The sequence below is a fragment of the Apostichopus japonicus genome, chromosome 6, assembly GCF_037975245.1.
Source record: "Apostichopus japonicus isolate 1M-3 chromosome 6, ASM3797524v1, whole genome shotgun sequence".
NCBI classification, from domain to species: domain Eukaryota; kingdom Metazoa; phylum Echinodermata; class Holothuroidea; order Aspidochirotida; family Stichopodidae; genus Apostichopus; species Apostichopus japonicus.
The window spans coordinates 17546795-17568789 of record NC_092566.1 but is presented as its reverse complement, the minus strand read 5'-3'; the positions used below and the strand labels follow the sequence as shown (position 1 = coordinate 17568789).

At 36.3% G+C, this 21995-nt stretch overlaps 1 protein-coding gene across 18 annotated transcripts in view; it reads left to right on the top strand.

The window, feature by feature from the left end:
* Positions 1 to 488: 488 nt before the first annotated feature.
* The window catches only part of LOC139969182 (uncharacterized), a 67916-nt gene continuing 46409 nt past the window's right edge, over positions 489 to 21995 (top strand). For 7 of the 18 annotated variants that reach the window (XM_071974044.1, XM_071974040.1, XM_071974037.1 and 4 more), the window contains exons 1-5: positions 489 to 840; positions 11730 to 11887; positions 12892 to 12977; positions 18114 to 18308; positions 19749 to 19976. In XM_071974044.1, the coding sequence (XP_071830145.1) occupies positions 748 to 840; positions 11730 to 11887; positions 12892 to 12977; positions 18114 to 18308; positions 19749 to 19976 (760 nt within the window). In that variant the 5' untranslated portion in view covers positions 489 to 747. Of the gene's footprint in view, positions 841 to 3538; positions 4123 to 9506; positions 9925 to 11729; positions 11888 to 12891; positions 12978 to 14527; positions 14689 to 15611; positions 15643 to 18113; positions 18309 to 19748; positions 19977 to 21995 lie in introns of those variants that run through there. The other 11 variants (XM_071974038.1, XM_071974041.1, XM_071974051.1 and 8 more) reach the window with 8 other exon arrangements.

Below are 21995 nucleotides of genomic sequence, written 5' to 3'. Positions count from 1 at the left end.
GATTGATAATGTTACTGCATATAATATAAATGTATAACTGAATATTGGCATTTAATGCGCCTGGACTGGGGAAAACAAGAGCCAATCCAGGATGCTTTTATAGGAGGTTGTGTGACCAAGCTCGCACATAGGTCTGGGGGTTCCTCCCCCAGAAAAGTGAAATTTTATATGGGAATTCTGGGGCATATTTAGCCTGGGTTTACGCTCTTAACGCATAGCCGGGTTTATAAATTCTGTGAATTTGAATTACCCCTCCTCCAATAACAGTCCCTTATCCTCTCCTACCTCTCCTCTCCTCCTCTCCCCTTCCTGTCCATCTCTTCTTACCCTTTTCCTAGCGATTCCCAAATAATAATAATAATAATGATCTTTTTTATGATTGCTTTTACCGGTATCATGAAGGGTTGAGATATAAACTTTCAACTGACATTCGAAATACTAGCCTAATACGACTACAAATCTGGTCACTTAAACCATGGATTCCTTATTCCAAACAAATCAAACAGCCCTTACCTCAGCTCAGCAAGCGGTCTTGATCTTTCATGCGTTGTGATACTTATAGTTACGATCGGAACACGATAGGCCAGGCCAATTTAAGGCCAAGTCCAAGGATATAAATTTAAATAGTGAATTTTGTTTTCGTTGCCGCTGCATCTGTCTTAGGGCTCAGTTTATGGTTCTGTGTTTTCTAGGTGTAACTGACTAGTTAGACTAGAGGCCAGGTAAATACTTTAGTTTAGGGGTTTCATGGCTCGCTATTCTGTAATACTGACAGGGGGTGCGCCATGGGGGTTCCGGTTGAAAGGTGACGAACTCGGTGGATATTTTACAATTTCTAAGGTGAGTGGCCTATCCGAAGCCTAAATTAACGACCCTCTACCAGATGTCTATACTAAACTATACTGCTATTGCTTAGACCAATTCACTAACTTAGTAGTAGGTCATCATTCCGAGAGTAAAATGTTCGCAGACAGCACAAGGATGACATAGCCTAACGTAAACAAGCCTAGGGCCTACAGAACTTTTAATGTTGGTTATTTGTGTGAGCAGTTGTGGGTCAAGCTAGTAACATCTTTCACCATCTAGGGCCTAGCCTAACTTACAGCAAGTGAGGCCTACCTTACAATTACACTTGGCCTAGCCTAGTTAAGGGTAGCTCTACCTCGCTCTAGTATAGACCTAGTCCTACCCTGGCTTAGCCTAGGCAATTGCCAGGCATGATACTGGTAACAACTAACATTGTCAGGCCTCAGGGAAAATCACTCCCCAGGTATCATACAACATTCCTACTCCCAAGGCCTAACTTTGTACAGGCCCTAAGCCTACTTGTAAGTAGCCTAGCCTTGTTGTACTGTTACTAGTTAGTCTAGCTAGGTATATATTAGGGACCTGCTGGCTTAGTCTCAGCTGGCCAGATGACATCAGCTCTGCATGTGCCTGTCAGTGTCAGATATATTCCAACATGAACCCCCCCCCCCCCCCAACCAACCACCATCCTCCACTTTAGCTTTGATGTAATGCTACAGTATGCATTTTGAATTCCAGGTCATGAAAAGAATGGTTCAATTGTTCAATTTCAGTTGAATTGTGAATCACAATTCAATGTAAGGCTACAGTACTGTACAAGTACAGCATGCAATGAATCAAAGGAGATGCTTCTGGTAGCAGTTCCTGAAGTTTCGATCCAAATCTGATGACGGTATTCAAAAAAGCTGCGAGGCTAATTGTTGGACACGATTCAAACAATTCATGAACGTCTCTGTGTCACATGCACTGTAAAGAGGGTAGTTACCATCAATAGGCCTACAGTACTACTGTTGATAGTATTCCATTCAAAGTCAAAAATATTTAACGTAAGTTACTGTAAGAAGTACTGCAGATGTCATTTTGGATCCTGATGCTGTTATAATTAGAATCAAACTATTACAGAGCTGAAGTGAATTAAAGATGGTCCTGTCCTGTAGTACTTGGATCTGTGATGTAATGGAATTCAATTGTTTCTGGCAGATAGTAGTTTAAACAGCCCTTGTACTTACATTACAGTAGCTACAGTATTCACTCTCTGTACACATAGCTTTGCAACTAAATGTAAAACTTGACTATTCTTCAGTTCCTATAATCACTTTAAAAAAAATTGATCTTGTTACCAGTTCAACCATTTGTTTTTGAAAGTGGAGAATACACACAATTTCCCCAGCATGTTATTTTACACATTTGTGACTGCATGGGCACTGTCTTTCTGAGGGATCAACTCAGCTCTGGTTTCACTATCTCAGTGGTAGTTTAAAGTAATACAAACCTCTTAGTGAAAGTTTGCTTGGAGAAATTCCTCCAGGTTATGAATTAAGTGTAAATACTATGACATGATATATTCTAGCCAACTGGGAAGTACTGTAAAAACCCATTGTGAGTATTTAAGGACAGTTTGAATCATGCTGCTAGATACAGTGGTACCAGTGTATCTGTTCTGGCTTGAAACAAATCATGCTCGCTGATGTTTTACAATATTTTGTACTGGGTATTTAAGGCATTGACCTTCACTTGCTATAGTACAGTACTGAAGGTCATGTAGTACTGTCTCAGTGACAACATGTATGCACTGCAAGGCCATAATTAACACTGTCTATTTATGTGAGAGTCGTCTATTGGAGATGTTCACCTTTTCATTGACAAAAAATATTCATATATGCCTAAAATTAGTGGTCATGTTTGCAAATTAAAGAATTACACTAAGAATGATAAATGTACCTGTAGGAGAACATTGCGCATAGTCTTAAATAGACATAATTAAATAAATAAAAACATAATATAATATAGAATATAAAAATATTATATATCCATTATTTATTTCTGTTCTTGATATGAGAACGTTGTTTAAAGACTTTTAAACAAAGGCAAATCTGCTAAAACTAAAATAAAAATAGGAACTACATAACCACAACAGGGAATATTTACCTGTACAGATCCACTTTTACTGAAGATTAAATTTGTTTTTGATTCATCTGTGATATAACCTACAGCACATGTCATAACAATACATATTTTATCTTTGTTAACTGTCAATGTTCTCTGTACTTTGAATTTCATAGATGTGTGCAACTAGTTTGTACGAATATCACTTTCATCAGTGGATTAATAATTTGTCCATTTTAAAGGGGGAAAAAAACTGACATAATTTCTGATTCATATTGTCATGGTGGCAACACCAATTACACTAAACATTGCTACATGTAGATCTGTACACATTGATAAATTTTGTTTGTGGTACAACATTGATGCATTCAGTTTTGAACTAGAGATAGATAAAATTTGCAGCAATTTTGATAATTTAAAATACTCAAGCTACCAGAGTTTTGTGCAATGCAATGCACAATTAGTATAATGCACAAATATGTACCCATATATCTGTGCTACTGTATGTAATCAGTTGACACCATATTTAGGGCAATTATATCACCATGGATGTAAAAGAAAAAAAATGTCCATCAGCTTCTGTCATCAATATCAGTTTCATTTTTTAAAAGTTTCACTTACAGAGGGGGTGAGCTAGTAATTATCCCCCCAAGCTACAAGTATCATGATACCTCTCCCATTTGGTCCTAACAACAAGTCACTCCTTGATCAACTCAACCAATATCAGCTGGCTGGGTCTGTCACCACGGTGATCTGCCCCGAAGGAGCAAGCCACTGAAGAGACAGTTTGTAAAATGATCTGCCTATTGTGAAAGCCGGAACGTGACTCCTCCGCGCAGCATTCCTTCCACGTGCCACGGTGCTGGTTGTCCCTCCATACATGGTAGATCGTCCTACTGGGTAGAATCTGTTTCAATTACCTCACGTCGTGGGAGGAATGAACTCGCAAAGACTGCCTGGCCGAACGTATGGGAGTATAGGCAGGCTTGCGATTAAGTTACAGTCGATTGGTAGCCATTTATCAAGTAGCACACATCATAGTCAATACAGCACGCACGTATACAGTATATATCATACTGTACACAGCTGGTAGTTGGTTTATTATCTTTTGTCTGTGGAGTCTTAGTAATCTCTTATTGGATTGTATACGGTACAAATTCTTTACCTGTTTTTCTGTTTGGGTGACGGAGGATATATTTCACACTTGGGGTAAGCCAACCGAATATAACCGTTATCTTTAATTTACAGTGAGCTCATTAATGCTCATAATATTATTGGAGTTTTTGCCAAAATTTAGATGCTTATATATGGCAATTTCAGTATTATACTGCACAAGATGTTGTGTTTGATAACCTAGAGAATGTTTAGAATAAGTTAAGAAATGTATGCACATACTCTTTGACTTTTAATTAATTGAAAAAAAAAGTAATTAAAGACAAGTAGAATTTAAGAGATAAAACTAGTTCCCTGGGTTAGGTTGTTTTCCCATGAAGCCTCTTGCATATCAACATTTTCAGTATAAAATTGGCAATTTAGTGAACATTGGATTCAAAAACCCCAAAATTGTGGAGTTTATTTAATAGATCTGTCAAACAAATTTACAATTGTACTTCAAATAATGAAGATATAAAAGTAAAAATATTCAAAAGTTTTTAAATTTGATCTTTGCATGTTGGCTCCAAAGTGTTTGGTTGACAAAAATGTCAAATTAGGCTTTAATCAAGTCCACTGTCCTTGTAGTACTTAACTGTACCTGCTTGGCTGAATAAAGGGGAAGGAGGGTTTGCTATTTTTAGATCTATTGTAATGTAATTACTGGTCAGGTTTGGTGTAAAGCTTGACGATAATTGACACTACCAAAGGCAAGCAGCTCAAGCCCCATTTAAATAAAGTCAGTGTTTTTGAAGAGTTGCTGACAGTCATTAAAGCACTTGTGGTGAGTCCCTACACTCACTTGTAGGTTACTGGTACTCATACTTACAGTAGCTCGTATAGACTGGTTTTTGTTCTCATACACTGGGTCCTAGAGTAAAGTTAAAGTTAGGAACTCATGCTATTTAACCTGGCACTCATACTTAGCTCTGATGGACTTGTTTTTGTACTCATACCCTTGGTCCTAGTGCAAGATTAGGAACTCATGCTATCGAGCCTAGCACTCATACTGGTATTCATCACTAAGGAGAATTCTCTTTTGTATCTTACTCAAACTGTTGTACTCTCCCTGCAAATCTAGTTATTATGTTTATTCTACTTATTACCTTTATTCTACTTTTTACGGTTATCGTACTTATTAGGGTTATCGTACTTATTACAGTAACTGTACTTATTCCGGTTATCGTACTTGTAACCATTACAGTATTTATTTCGGTTACTGTACGTATTAGGTTTATCATACTTATTACGGTTTCTGTGTATGGTTACTATGTACGGTTACTGTACTTATTTTGGTTATCGTACTTGTAACAGTTACAGTATTTATTTCGGTTACTGTACGTGTTACGTTTATCATACTTATTACAGTTTCTGTGTATGGTTACTACACATGTACGGTTACTGTATTTATTACGGTTACTGTACTTGTTACGGTTATCATACTTGTTATGGTTACTGTGTATGTTACTGTGTATGGGTAATTTTATTGGTATTTATTACGTTATCGTACATATTACCGTTACCGTATTTATTAGGTTATCATACTTATGATGGTTCCTTTACTTTTTTGTGGTTCCTGTACTTTTGATGGTTCCTGCACTCATTATGGTTCCTGTACTTATTACGGTTACTGTACTTATTACTTTTCTTATTTTTCTTATGTATGTATGCTAAGAGGGAATTTAAAGTTGTGCAATGTTAGACTGGCTTGTATCTTGTAAACTACAAATTGTGTTACATAATTTTCTGTAGCATGCCAAAGTTTACAATTTACTTTAAAACCTGGCTCTCTGCTAATTGTTTAATACATGATTGATGTTAACCACAGATAACCTTAAATATGATATCTGTAATTCCAATACTTCCTTACATTGTAAAGTTGTGAATGCATTGTGTTTACTGTACATAACTCCTGACGAAAGAACTAAATTGTTTTTGCAGGCCATTTATAATCTTACCACCAACTATACTATTAAAATACCATAGGTCTAACTGTGCAATAAATGCCAAATGAGTTATGTTCAACGAGTTAATTTAAACAGCCTACAGTACCTTAGAAATGGTATCGCCAAGAATGTTTGTTTATCGGCAACAGCTTGATATGACCTAAATGGGACAAATTAAATTAATTAATAGTAGGACAATTATAAAATTACACACATATGTGTACTGGATGCTGAATGAAAGTAACAGATTGTCTGACTTGAACTTTGGCAGTCATAAAGTATGAATGGAATGTTATGAGTATTGGGTTTGAGGCATAAACACAGTATTGTAGGTGACTTGAGGTAAATGATATTAAAATAGTCAAGTTGGTATTAAACTTTAATGTGACAAGCCGGCATATTTATAGCTCTGTATAGTATGAGTTGTTGTTGGCTCCTTGCAACACAGTCTCTATGTTGTAAACTGGGTTGCCTTCAGCTATATACTTTAAATACACAGGTATACATGCACCATTATCAGGCCTAGAATTTTACAAGTTTACACACTTCATAACAAATGGAAGTGCTTTAAACTAGTTGAACAGTTGCTTTCGTGACTTACAGCATACTGTAAGTCTGTTTCTGCACAGGCAAATGGGAGCAACTCCAATGATATATTTGCTAATAAGTTTAGCACTCCTTTGGGGCTCATTCATGTTCTAATGGTACAGAAAATGCACAATTGTTTGTAATGACGATTGTTATCAGACAATTTACCGTGTGTCTACGCTCATTAATGTTATATAGCAAAACAGCAAAGAACACTGGCATTCAACCAGTAAAGATCCCAAATTTTGAGGCCTTTGTAAGAAGACTGAGAACGTAAGATATTGTAGTATGTTCAGTAAAATTGTACAGGAAATACTAGTACAGCCTGCTCTAGTAGGACTAGATTGTACAGTGTGCATGCTAACATTGCATTCCAGTACCTATGACTGGTATGGGCTAACAACAAGATTATCCTTAAAATGAGGCATAATCCAACAAATAACACAATAACAATTATTTACACATGGCTGCATCCATTGGATGACAGAGTAAACAAAGTCGCTGATAAGAGGAAACTTCCTCTCAGCAAGTTTACATCGCCCGCCCGTCCCGAAGACTAGGAGATTTCAAGTATAGAATGATGATGGCTGTTTCGAATGTTTCTAGCTATAACACAGCTGCAACACATGCATGTACTGTACGTTACAAGTCAATGAGAATTATCATTACTGCTAAACAGCTGTTTACGTGGTTCAACTACTCTTCAAGGAGGGTTCAATAACATGTTGTGACAGTTAGACTGTGGTATGTCACCTATTGTTAATTACATTGGAATCTGTGCCAGGGGCTTTGAGTTTGAAATTTCCTACCAACATGTTTGAAGTAGACAGTGTACTATGGCTGCCACATACTTTGGAAGTACTGTACCAAGTGAAGTTGTTGGGCTTTTTGCATGACTTACACATACAGGGTAATACACAGTATAACATACAGGGTAATACACAGTATAATATACAGGGTAATATACAGTATAATGTACAGGGTAATACACAGTATAACATACAGGGTAATACACAGTATAACATACAGGGTAATACACAGTATAACATTCAGGGTAATACACAGTATAACATACAGGGTAATACACAGTATAACATACAGGGTAATACACAGTATAACATACAGGGTAATATACAGTATAACATACAGGGTAATACACAGTATAATATACAGGGTAATACACAGTATAATATACAGGGTAATATACAGTATAATGTACAGGGTAATACACAGTATAACATACAGGGTAATATACAGTATAACATACAGGGTAATACACAGTATAACATACAGGGTAATACACAGTACAACATTCAGAGTAATACACAAAATGGTGTGATATTTAGACTTGTTCAAGTCTTTAGTCTTGTTTATGAAGGAACATGAAAACTGTGATACCTTCAAATGGAATAAAAAATTATTCTTTTATATTAGCTATTATCTACAGTATGCGAGAGTTGTTTATCACAAGGTTTCAATTTAAAAATTTTGTTTTTGATCACCGTACACTGCAGGGCATTGATGATGGTTAAATTTGCTTAAATTCCTTTACATTACCATATATCCTATCACAGTTTAAAGCCATAGTAATGACTGTTGTACTGTACTGCATTCGAATCACAGCAGCTCCGTCCACTCAATTAGCACAAGTGCAGTGTATTACTTTCTTTTATGATTGCCAAAATAGGAATTTGAAACCTTTTAAAAACTTCTGTCAATTAATATTCAAAGCAACTATCTGTGTTTAAGCAGAGTGTGTCAAGGCCTATTCTTCTTGTGGTTATATCAAGTGATAACAGGCCAATTATTATATCATTTTTGGACACAAAAAGAATAAAAAGCCTAATTGTTTGTTGGTTAGGCCTTCTGAACAATAAAGATGCAGCAATATTGTTGATATATTGTGGGTAATTCTGATGGGGATTAGGTGTCTGTATGTGGGTCATGTATGGGTGCCTGTAACTTTGTGTACATAGCATCTATTCATTGTTACTCAAATGTTGGTTGCAGTATATTAAGACCTATATACTGTAGGCATATGTGTCCTTGTTAAGCAAATGTGAAACCATATATTATAACATCCATGTAGTGAATTTTGGTATGCATGTGGTATGCACTAGGATAGAGTCTGTTATTTCTGTATATGTCATTCTGTGCAGTATACTGTAGCATCCAAGTTATTCAATTATGTAACTTAGTATCTTTCTTTGAGCTCTGTTAAATAGCTCATCCATGTAGTGGAATGTTGTTACAGTACCTACAGCATCTCGGCAGTATGATTGTATTCTAGCATCCATTGAAACATTGTACACGGAATAATATATCCGACAACGCATCACATACTGCTGTGCAAAGTGGACAAATTACTGTACAAACTGTGCAAAGATGTAAATAGCAGGGTTTTTTTTACATAGGAACCGTGCAACATTTTATATGAGACTAAATGCAGAGACGTCAAAACTGCTACACAAAATTTGAACACTATAAAATAATTCCCTGTCTATCCATGTAGTAAAATGTAAGATGTGTGTCTATACTCCTGTGTATGACCAGGGAGCTGCTATTCTAACAGCAGCTCCCTGGTACTGTATGGCTATGATTTACTGTATCGTACTGTACATAAATGCACCCATAGATAGTGAAATGTAACTAGCTGCTTTAACTTCAGGGCCATCTGGTAAGTCAAACATATTTAATCAGAAGCACATCTGCAACTTATAGAACAGTATTTTTTTTCCATAGTATTTTTCTTGTAGAATGGACATTAATTTATTGTTTGCTGTTTTACCTTGACATTTCAACAATCCTTTAGGAATGTGACACATTACGAGCATTCTTAGCAGCTGGGGTACAGTACAGTACAACATACATGTAGTATATAAATTGTATGTATACAACTATACATACTCCTGACTCAAAATTCTACACATATACACTGCACTGGATGCATGCATACTTCTAGTGTAAATTTGGACTTTGCGTGGTGCATTCCCCACTATTGTACAGCCTGCATACAGTAGCTGCATACAGTACTATATTGTAAGCCCCAAGCTGTGGGATGAAAGAGTTGGGCCTTAACAAAAGTCATGATTACTTGCAAAAGGGATCTTCTTTGACAAACTGATTATGGAGGAGTGCTGATTTGTCAAGAAGAAGGGCCAATCGGCATTCTTGTTTGAGGAGGAAAAAAAAGGAGACTTTTTGGGTCGAAGTGGATGTGACATTTTTGAGTTTTGACTCAGAATGAAGTAAACAGCTGGTGAAAATTGAAACAGGATTCTGTGATAAAAGTGAATTGGTATTGGCATTATTGGTCATATAACCTGTAAGTATCTACAACTACAGTACATAGTAAGTTGCTTTTATTAATATTGTTATGTGTAATTATATCAAATAAACTTAGCTGAATTTTTTATTTTGCAAAAAAATGCATCGTTTATAGAATAAAATTTCCAGAGTGACGATCCCTAAGTAGGTTTTTTTTTTTTTATTGGTTCAATTTAAAACCAATAGTAGATATTTTACATTGTAAACAGGTTGGATTTTACTGTCAAATGTTATGTTTGTGCATTTCACATTATTGTCTATGTTTACAGTCAGTACATTGTGTACAGTTTGTGATATTTCAGGGGACAAAGTCTGATTCCCCAGTAAATAAATAAGTGCAGGTTGTGCCAATCATCAACTGTTATTTGTGAGAAAATTCATGACACTGGTTCCAGTATATATAGTAGCAGCTATAGAGCTCACCATAGTAATATAGTTCTACAAGACTTAGATTGTTAAGTCTGTTGACACAGTATATTGCTTTTGCACCCAAGTTGTTTACTCATGTCTCTTATCTGTAAACAGTGCTTGTTTGTTTGATATGAAGATACAAATATGAGTTCCTCCCTTTGTCAATCACTGCACTTCATGTTTATTAGTTACTGTACAGTTTATATACTAATATCTACACTGGGATCGTTCAGTGTTGCTGGTTTTTATTGCTGGTACATCAGCACAGTAGATGTACTACTGTATGTGATTTTACCACACGTACAGTTCCTCGTTAATGATCAACCTACAGTTGGAAGTTGTAAATGAATAATAAATTCAAAGAAACTGAAGTTCGCAACTACATATGTTATACCCCTCAAGTCAATCTGTTATCAGCTAATCAAGCGATGAGAACAATTATGACAGCCAATCTAATATATGAATGCTGATAAAGAAATTGCAACATTTCGATGATGTGCTGGACTTTTTTGAAAGCACAGTGCTTATTCGCTTGAGGCCTATACTGTAAGTTTCTTGACCATCCAGGATTTGGTTTAAAATAACATATTTAGCTTAATTCCTACGATGCAAATTTGATTGTTGCAACTTTGTCCCATGACATATGTACAGTTTGTCATACTAGTTTCCAATGAATATCAAGTTGTGAATTAATTGATCTTTGCATTTGGATGAGAAGGGTGAAAAAACTGAAAATGATCTTGAACCATGTATGATACCATTGAACTTGCCCCAAAAATAGCCATCTTGGATCCCTGAGAAAAATATCCATTTGCTGTATAGTTAATGGTTATAAATTACAGTAGCTCTCAGTCGATCTTCCACCAGCTCTAGGAACGGGACGCAGTATTATTTTGTTAAATTCAAAGGAGAAAAAACACCAAAAAAGAACCCAGCAATGATAAATCATACATGACATGTGTAACTACTGTACATTGTTGCTTAACTGCTACATGAACATGATCAATGTGTACAGTTGAATAGGAGTATAAATAATGTCTTGACGAATTCCAAACATGGTTATGCTGTTCATGCACAGTGGCCCCCTGGTCTTAGAAATACAATTCACCTCAGACCGATCAAGCTGTTATTCATGTTTTCTCCAGAACTTCCATTTACTCATTCCCATCTGATGTGTGATGTAAATTTGTATGTACAAGGTTACCCTGGTATATAACACTTCATTGCACTGTAGACATCAATTGGCAAACAACAATATTGATTCAATGAGAAAAAACATGTATAACTAAGAGTTCAGTTTATAGACAAGTTTATGTACATACCTATAGAATTCAAAATCCTGTTTGCTTGTTTTAAATTTTATTTTTCATTTAAATCTGCTTTATTTCACAGATCAATCCCAGAAGTAAGGCAGCTCATAGTGGGTCGATTGAGGTGGGTGATGTCATCGAGAGTATAAATAACAGACCAACCCAAAATTTAGATTTGAAAGCTGTTCAAGATATTATCTACAATACCAAAGAAACTTTACATATTGTCCTTACCAAGAGGTAAGCCCAGGTGATATTGGTGGCAGTCCTTACCTTAAATGTCAACATTTATCCATTTAATCAATTTAAAATTGATTTCCAAAATCCTGTGAAAGACTAAATGTCCAGAGGTCATGGGTTTGTTGCATTGCGGGCAGCAATGTAAACATGGCGACCAGTGGTATGTGTCCATGACACTATGCAAAACATACATCAGAATTGTCAAACAACTGCTGAGGTCTATGTACAGTATGTTTTCCAAAACTTGAAGATCTTGTGTCCAATAATAATGTTTTATCTTAAATCTTTTGTTGGCCAAGAATTATTGATTTTGTTTTGTCAGTCTGGCTAAACTCTTTGGCCATTTAAAATATATAGTCTAGTAAGAGGTCCCTCTGATACACTACAGTATTTGCGTAATTAACAATACAGTTAATATTAATATTTGTAGTTGTAGTTTTATTAACTAGGTCTGCTTTGAGTATTTTAAGTTTTCTTTGTTTTCTAATTAGCACCTCGTTGATACCCAATGGTGCGCGGGACTATACAATATACAGTATTTTCTTTTCAAGTAATTAACATGACTGTTAATTATTATTATTAGTAGTAGTTGTTTTATAACTAGATCTCCTTTTGATTTGAAACTTTCAGTATTTTAAGTTTTCTTTGTTTTCTAATTAGCACCTCGTTGATACCCAATGGTGCCCGGGACTATATAATATACAGTATTCTCTTTTCAAGTAATTAACATGACTGTTAATTATTATTAGCAGTAGTAGTTGTGGCTTTATAACTAGATCTCCTTTTGAGTTCGAACTTTCAGTATTTTAAGTTTTTTTGTTTTCTCGTTAGCTCCTCGTTGATACCCAATGGTGGGACTATATAAGTATTCAGTACTCTCTTTTCAAGTAATTAACATTACTGTTAATTATTATCAGTAGTAGTAGTAGTTGTGATTTTATAACTAGGTCTCCTTTTGAGTTTGAACTGTCAGTATTTTAATTTTCCTTTGTTTTCTCATTTAGCTCCTCGTTGATACCCAATGGTGGGACTACAATGTCCTCAGCTGAAGTGATTGACACTAGACTGCCAACATCGGTAACCTCAAATAGTAAGTTCAAAATTTTCATTTTCAATATCTGCCCAATCATTAGACAAAACACAAATTTATTGGCAAAATTACATCCCCAAAAAGCTTCAAACCTACTCCAGTTACCAAATCCAATACATCTGCACTTAAATATCTTCAAGGATTACCACAGGAGACAATCCACCAAGATGTCTAAAAACGAAAAAAAAAAAGCGCCATTTGATACTCTCTCTAAAAATAACCACAGCTACAAATAAAAAGACTGGCAGATAGAACTGAGGTCAAAAGGTCAGCCTCCAGAAATGTGTCTCAGGTATTTGTGTAGAAGTTCTAGAAATACTGAGAAAGAGGAATAAAAATCCTTTCCTTGCAATACCAGCATTTACTGGAGGTTACTGATATCAACAGAATGCTGACAACATTCCTGGTTTGGTTTTTAAACAATAGCGTTTGTCTCCCATTGTGGAGACCCAACATAACAACTGGTGTTATTAGACTCTTCCTTTGCACCGTCATGAAATTGTCATAACATTCCAAAGGATGAATTTGATTGATATGGAAATAAAAACCTGCCAACAAGAAAATAATGTGGGACATTCCAATTGAATCTGTGAGCTAAAGAGGAACTTCATAATGGATTGTATCAAAGTTTTAGCTATTTGCAGTATAGCTGTAACTGCCATTATGCAATGACTATGCATTAAAACTTGGAGTCAAATGTAACGAAATTGAAGATGAATTGGGCGTTTCAGAGATGCTTGGAATTTTGGAAGAAACTTTCTGCCCGTTGAAACCACATTTGTGAATAGCCAAACAGGGCAAATTTGTATTGGTGGTCCAGTGTCTACATTGAATTTTATAGAATGGAGTTCGCATTGCGTTGGATGATGACAAAACTATCATGCTCTTTTTTCAGCTTGTAAGATTTGTACTTCATGAATATTCATGCATTAACTCATTTCTTCCTCAGTCAACACTCTTGCATTTTGCTCTTCAAGTCATCTTTCAGCTTGATCAGTTTTATACATGTCTGTATGTATGTGTCTGTGCGTGCGTATGTATGTATGTAAGTCTGAAACATTGTTGCGTCTTCATCATCACCATTTCATAAAATTCATAATGCATTTAAAAACCTCTTCAAAAGAAAAATGTCAAAGAAAGTAGAATGCATTGTTGTGAATTACAAGCACACAAGCATATGCTGGCATGGTTAATTTAATTTGGCTTTTATAATAGCTGGCTCAGGCAAATTTTTTTTAGCCAAATCAGAGTCCTACAATGTTGTACAGTTCCCAGAAAGCAGAGTTGGTGGGCGGCGATCTTTTGGAACACAACCCAGGATCTTCCTTTAGCCCTGAGCCACGACTCACAAGGCCTCCCTCCACCACCCCCGGACCCCTTCCCCCCTCAATCAGAAACTATGCTCAGAGTGTATTAAAGCTATATAAGCTAAGACGTACGGACATGAGTGTAAATATTTCTTAGAACTGTAGAACTCCATCAGCGAGCTCTTAAAACCATACATAGATCAATGGTTTTGACGTCTGTAAAAATTTCCTATTCACACCCAGAAATTGTCCATTGAAAAGTCTCGATCCACAGGGCTGGCTGTATTAATTACGCAGACGTGAGTTTGCAGTAGACACTGGCTCTGAAGCGAAAGAACATTTCCGGAGTCATTTAAATATGTCAGAGCCAGGCGTCTGGCATCCTAGGCGGTCTCGAGAGAGAGGTCAGTGGGATGCGAACATCTAACCCTTGAGAAGCTTTAGTTTTAACATAGAAATATTTAACCGCTTGCTATTAGTTGGACTAGCATTGCACATTTCTCACAAAAAAATTGGTCTTTATTGGAGAACTAATACAGTGCTGCTGTTTTGAATGATTTTTGTGCAGATTTGTTTCTAATTTTAGCGTGACTTTTTTTCCAGTTCTGTGTATCATTGATGCAGTAAATACTGTTACATTCGTTGTGCACACTGCACAGTACCTCGTAGACCTGTCAAAATCATGTTTCTCGTCGAACTGTATTCTATCTGCTTTCAAATTCAACACAAAGTTAACGAAATTATTCTCATGAGTGGAAGCAAGGGGCTGGGGTAAGGTTTGCCAAGGGCAGGGCATGTGTTGAAAGACTTTACTGAAGCACAGTGGATGCTTTTGTGTGGTCTAGTCCAACTGAAAACACAGATGTTGGACCCAAGAGGAAGAACTGAAGATAAGGAGGTCCGAGAAACATTATTGTTATTATTCACTTTCCTGCATAGTGCACTTAACTGTGAAGTAAGTGCTGAATTCACTTTGCACAATGACAGGTTATAGCTTTGTATGTTACACTGTACACCCCCATACAACAATACATAGTATACTGTATTCTGTATTACAGTAAAGTGGGAATATTGACACAACATTCTGTGACATTCCAGAATGTGGGGTGCGGTTTGGAAGGTATTAGTACTGCGGCTTGTATCGGCCCTGTCTATTGTTATCAACAATAAAGGGAGGGCAGGATAATAATGATACATGTATTCAACAACTAATTACATGATATCTGTATGATAGTGTATACACACCATCTCATTGACAACTACAATTAACAAGGCTTGATACGTTGAAGTTTATACTACAAAAACTCTGTTGTGCGGGGAAATTGCAGACATTGTAAATGGAATGTTGCGACTCCCAGGTAATTATTGCAGTCGTGTAATAGTAGCAAAGTTGTGAGATAAGAGCTCACAGTCTAAAATAGTCAATATTAAATATTTTAAATAATTCAGCAGTCTGATTTCTTGTTATCGATTTGTATGATATAAAATGGTGATTAACAGAGCCAGCTATCCATCAGTAGGTCTGGCATTTAATGGGCAATGCATTTGCGGGAACTGCGGTACAATTACTGGAACCTGGATAATCCTGCTAATACTACAAATATTACATTCAAGCAGCAGTTATTATGGAATGTAGTATCTAGTTGTAGTCATTTACAGTGATAATTTGATTATCCAACTCAATACAGTTTGTACTCTTGATTAGTTGTAGTTACAGATAGAAAATCTCACCTGCAGTTTTAGGATGTCATGCACTGTATGTCATATTACTAGTACAGTATTACATATAAAAGACAGGATTAAACGTTTTTATGTACCCCATACCTCTAGTGCATGATTAATGTGTTTTGATGTTAGACAAATTCTCTTTAAAAAGGCATAATTTCTTTTCTCATGTTCAAACAATATTTTCTTTTTACTCATTGCTTACCTGTCTCCTCACAACAAGTTATATACATATTTGCTAATTCACAAGATGAAGAGCTGAGTCTACATGAAAATAAAATATTCAATTCAATAAACTGTATATTACTGTAGTTTAAATTGCATTTATTGGCTGGTTAGGGCAATTTGCACACCCTCTGAGAGCCAGACAACAGCTGACAGCTAGCTGATTAATATTTGCTGGTATCATTAATCATATACTACTGCTACTACTATTCATACACTGAGAAGCCTATAATTAAGCCTAAGTTTCAAGTTGTCTTCATGCACAGGCTTCTTCTGCAATATACAGTATATGGAATGTTAAGTCCATCAATTATTCAGGGAGTGAAATTTTGATTTGTATGTACTGTACATACAGAGGAAACACACAGTGCCTGTGATACCACAATGATATTGACTATCATAGTACACTATAGACTACAAAATGTTTGGCACAGACTCAGCCGACATACTGTATCACAACCTCAAGTATGATACAGTTGATGTCTCACTTAATGATGGATGTATCTCACATTTCACAGATCTAGAACAACATGTCTAAATTCTTGCCATAGTTGTCCGGGTGGTGTACAGTATATAGCCATTGAGACGCAGTACAGGGTCCATGTGATACACTGACGTAGTTGTCATTTATCATTGTCTCGTTCTAATTTATATATTTTGTGACATTAATCGTGAACACTTTGTCTCCATTTGTTTGAGTGTGTCTGCCAATTTAAACATGGTTTTATCATGACTTTTATGCTAGTTGATTGAACTTCATTTTATATTAAGGTTTAGACTATTGTTGTAAAAATTGTGAATTTCATATTCATAAAGTTGTTAGATATATAAAGTCAGCACCAGCATGTTGCCATGGTGACTAGTGTTAAATGTCATATAGATGTTGCCAAGTAGTGTAGGCATACTGTACTGTAGGTGTATGGTATTCATTCTGTAGGGGAAATCGAAGACAGCTGGTTTAGACCTTAATATTTAGAATTAAATGTTATTGTTGCTCTCATACTTCAGTAGTGGCACAATAGATCTATATTTTATCAGTACAGTATATAGGCCTATACTACTGTATGTGAAAAAACTGCAAGCTTGTGCTCATATGATTCTGGAGTTTGTGCTTGCCATTAAGTAGATGTTGAAAGACTTTTAATTGGTCGTACAGTAACTTTTATTGAGATGAAAATGTTTGTTGTCAAGAAAAGAAAAAGCTTTTAATCACACATCTTCCAATACAGCTCTAGGCTGGTTTATGTTCTAAACAAGAAATGAAGAGATGTATTCCTGTTTCATAGCTGTACTGTTATAATGTTTATGTTTTTGTTACTATAATGTTTTTTTTGTTTTTTTATCTATAAGGTTGTTTACACTGTTCCGGCTGATGTAAACATCCAGCCGATATTTCCTTTGTAAAGGGTTCAAATTTGAGGTATTGTTTGAGGTATAGCTTGTGTTGTAAAATTGTAATGATATACATAGTGAATCTAGAATCTGCAAACTTGTGGAAATTGGACATGTTAATTATTCATCTTAAGACGTAACCAATCAGGCGTTGTTGACCTCCCAAGGTTAATAACTAATGACCAGAACTTCAAGTGTAAGGACAACTCCATCTTCATCAGTCACTTTCTTGTCTTGTACATCATTATCTTTAATATATTTAAAGAACTTTTGGTTTGATTCAAGTTTGAAGTGTTGATATCCGCCATTTTGCTGTTTGCCTCTCTACAGTGTCTTGTCCAACATGTGTACACATACATGTGGCACTGAACATGTATGGAACTGTACTACGATGTCTCTCGATACAGTCTTCATTTGCATCTCATTTGCATCTTTCTCTTTCTTCTGTATGTCCATTTTTTTATCTCTGCATTTCTTTGCTACTCAGGTCATGCTTCTTCTTCTTCTTCTCTTGACCCCAAATTAACACGTCCATGGTCCAATCAGCATCAAGCTATTCTTAATTGGACCAATGCCAAGCCACCCTTGCCCCAACCTCTGAGCATGCGATCAGGGCATCCAATGGGGCGCCGACGCATGCGGACCACGTTATTCTTAAGGCCTCGATCTCAAAGTGCAGATGGTACAGAAATGCTCTTTCTATCAATTTGTTTCTGCTTTTAATTTTTGTCTGTAGTGGTTTGATCTTCATTTTTACTTATTCTTGCAGACAATGTTTTCATACTTTTGATTATATTTTCTTGATGTGTATAATTTGACCTGATAGTCTTTATGTCCAGAACACTTTTCAGTGCATGTTTACAGTGTTACATATTGACACTTTGACAGAGATTTCAATGTACAGTAATAAGATATAAATGAAATAAAGTGGTCTCTTTTTAAATCTAATGTACTGTACATGTATACTAGTATACTACAGGTGCAGACACATAGTTTCTTCATGTGAGTCACATATTGACCTAGAGAAAAGAATGGTGATGATCCCCTTTGTGTCAGATTCATTTGCATATCAATGCCAGGATGTCAAATCCATCCTGTGAGGAAAAAAATGTAATGTTGTTATGTTTTCATACTAGGTTGAAGTGCCCATGGTCGAAGAGTTAACTTTGCTTTATAGTGTACAGTACAATTGCATTGTTCAAAGGAACAATTGCATGATGGGAAATTACTTGGTCATGTGATCATAAAAACTTTTTAAATGAAACAAATTAGATGTCACATCCCATGATTTATCCCACCTGATTTGCTTCATTGTATTCTCATTTGCAACCCTAATGAATATTCATAAACAAGCATTTGGAAATAGTTTGTCAGATAATGAACACTAATAGATGGTGTTTGTGTTGCAGAGATGTTTATAGGGTCTTTTAAAAGGCCTTGTATCTGGATATCCCACCCCAGACCTCCCCTTCCCCCCCCCCCTTCCATCAAAAGAAAGACTAAGTATATTCCATCTCAGGCAGAGAGTTGTAAAATCTTTAATAAAATATGTATGCTTTTTTATACGATATTCATGATTCATTAAGTACAGTCCTAGGTACTGTATTCACTTAATACAGTAAAGGAACATAAACACTATATCCATAATGTGTAGTCACCTTTAAGTAACTCATACAGATCTGTGTGTGAGCTTTAAGATCATGAGTTTAACTGTGACATCAAATTCACTCATCTCTTTGAGTTCCTTATTATATTTTTTTAAACTTTGTGTACATTCTAAATTCTTGACTTTCTCAAACTATGAACAGTACAGTCTAGGCCATATATACAGTATATACGTAGGCTTGAACATTGAGCCTACATCATGATAAGTTGGATCTGTGAGTACTTTATTCTACAGTAGGTTCAGGGGCGGGTGGGGGGGGGTAGGGACAGACAGGGGTGTGGTATTATTGTTTCTCTTCTTTCCTTACCATATATTACTCATTTATCACATACTTCTCACATATCCTCTTATAATCTTCTTTGCTTTTTTTTCCTTTTTCTCTTATCTCTTTTTCTTCCTTTCATAATTTTATCATTCACTTCTACGTCTACTCCTGCTCTCTCTCCGAAAAATTAGCCTCGGACAGGAACCGCAGTCCCCAACAATGGCGTCCTGTCAACTACAGACCAGGACAGTCTAAGGATGATACTGCTGATGCGGCTTTCTCCCCTCCCCCTGTCCCTCCGCCACCCCCGGGTGATGCAACAGACACCGAGGGGGACGATCTCCCCGCCGTACCACCAAAGCCCCAGGGAGGAGGCACCAACGTCTGGTTGAGTGCAAATACCCCTATGCAAGGAGAGGGTAAATAAAAGTCGTGAATATGCATGTACTACACAAGCATGCTGATTGGCTGAGCATCACAATAGGTCATCCTTGGAAGACGTCCCGTAGTAGCAGTGTCCAGAAACCCTGTCCCTTAACTTTGAAAAAAGAAGAAAAAATAATCTTATTTCTGTGCCCCCTCTCACCTTTCGCTAACACTCATGTTGCATTTGACTTCTAACACATAATTTAACCTTCAGACATACTGTAGTGGATGTATCTATACTGTAGTGTTACACTGTATGGGATGAATTCATCAGGATGAAATGTACAATTCATACATGTGGACCTTCTCAGTGAGTAATTAATGTTAATGAGATGTAACCCTACATTGTGACTGACTGAATTACTACTGGCATTAGCTTCATGTGTTCAGAACTATGCAGACTATAGTTGCAATACTATGTCACTGTACGGGAACATTATCCTCTAACATTTTATCAATTATGAACCGCCACACACACACACACACACACACTACGTTCGGAGAGTGTTACATGCAGCATGGTCTACACTAACAAATTCTGCTGTGTAAGTTTTCTCAAAAATTCCAGGGCCATTCAGAGGGTTTACATGCTTTGTGAAGATAATTTAAAAATGATGAAATAATTTACTTTCAAAGAAGAAAGCGTTAATAATAAGGCAGAAAATATCAGTCTTTACAAAACAAACTCAGTGCTTTCTTACTTAACTTTTGGCAAAAGTATTTATCCACTAGTTAAATTTGGTGTCTGAAAATTAACAGTTGTGATGATATTTGTGGGAAAACATCATCATCTCCCCAAATATTTCAAAAAGCACATTTTGTCTTTTATGGGCAGGACTGTATAAACGTTAGAAATTTCCCGACAGCATTCTATCTTTTAGCTTGTTTGACGGTTCTTCACCCCTACTGTATATTATAATGGTAATACGTGTGACCTAACTCTGCAATGTGCTGCAGAGTACGAATCTCTTCTCCCTTTTAATTTGTGACAGTGTTGCACTAACAATGGCACCCTATTCTGTGTAAAATAACATTTGCCTGTTCAAGTTATTGTACTGTACCATAATGTTTATTCTCAACCATCAATCCCAAGTACCATTCTTCCAAATCCCTTTGATGATATCTTTACCCTTCCTCCCTATCCCCTACCTCCTTCTCCCTCCCTATCCCCTAATTTCTTCTCGTTCCCTACCCCTACCCCCCCTCCTTTCCCCTTTTGTCCTTGCCTTAATATTAAAAGTCCTCAAAACTGTCACTCTTTTCAAGTGGTAATAAATTGTCACTGCTAATCAGGACAATTTTACAGACTGCAACTGATTGGTTGAGAGATAGATAGATTGATGTTTCTCGGATCAAGGAAGGAACAAGTTAAATTGATTACATCACAAAATATGGCAGGAATTGCTACTTAAAATGTATAAACTGTACCAAACACCAGCAGCTGGGCAGAGGCAGCTGGGCAGAGGCAGCTGGGTATATAGGTAAACAAGTCCTACTGTACCTCAGGCTATAGGCTTTGAGCTTGGTAGGAATGTTGAATGAACCATAACCGATTCATTTGTGTTTTGATACACCCTCCTCATAGGATGAAATGATTGCTAAATATGTCAGGGATGAGGTTTATTTTCACAACCAGTCAAATATGAGGAGGGCATGTTTGTAGCCAGAGGGAGGGTGTCACAGGGGTGACCCCACGGGAGGTCACCACCACCTCGTTTATTCTTGGAATGCTGTGAAGGGCCATGCTGAAAGTTTGGTAAAGAATTGGTATTCTAGTAAAGGTAAATAGACTTTCACCTGGTACAGTAGCTAATGTAATTCAATTGCTTTGAATTTACTAATTGTACAATTAACCACAAAGGCTAAAGTAAATCAATAGAAAATATTATTCATTATATCAACCCATGCCCGAAGGTTATCATGATAGCTAAGGGGAGTAAGTTGATAGTCTGAGTTTTACATATTGACATTTATACCGTCTCCTTCACATAAATCCATCTTTACGGATAGGA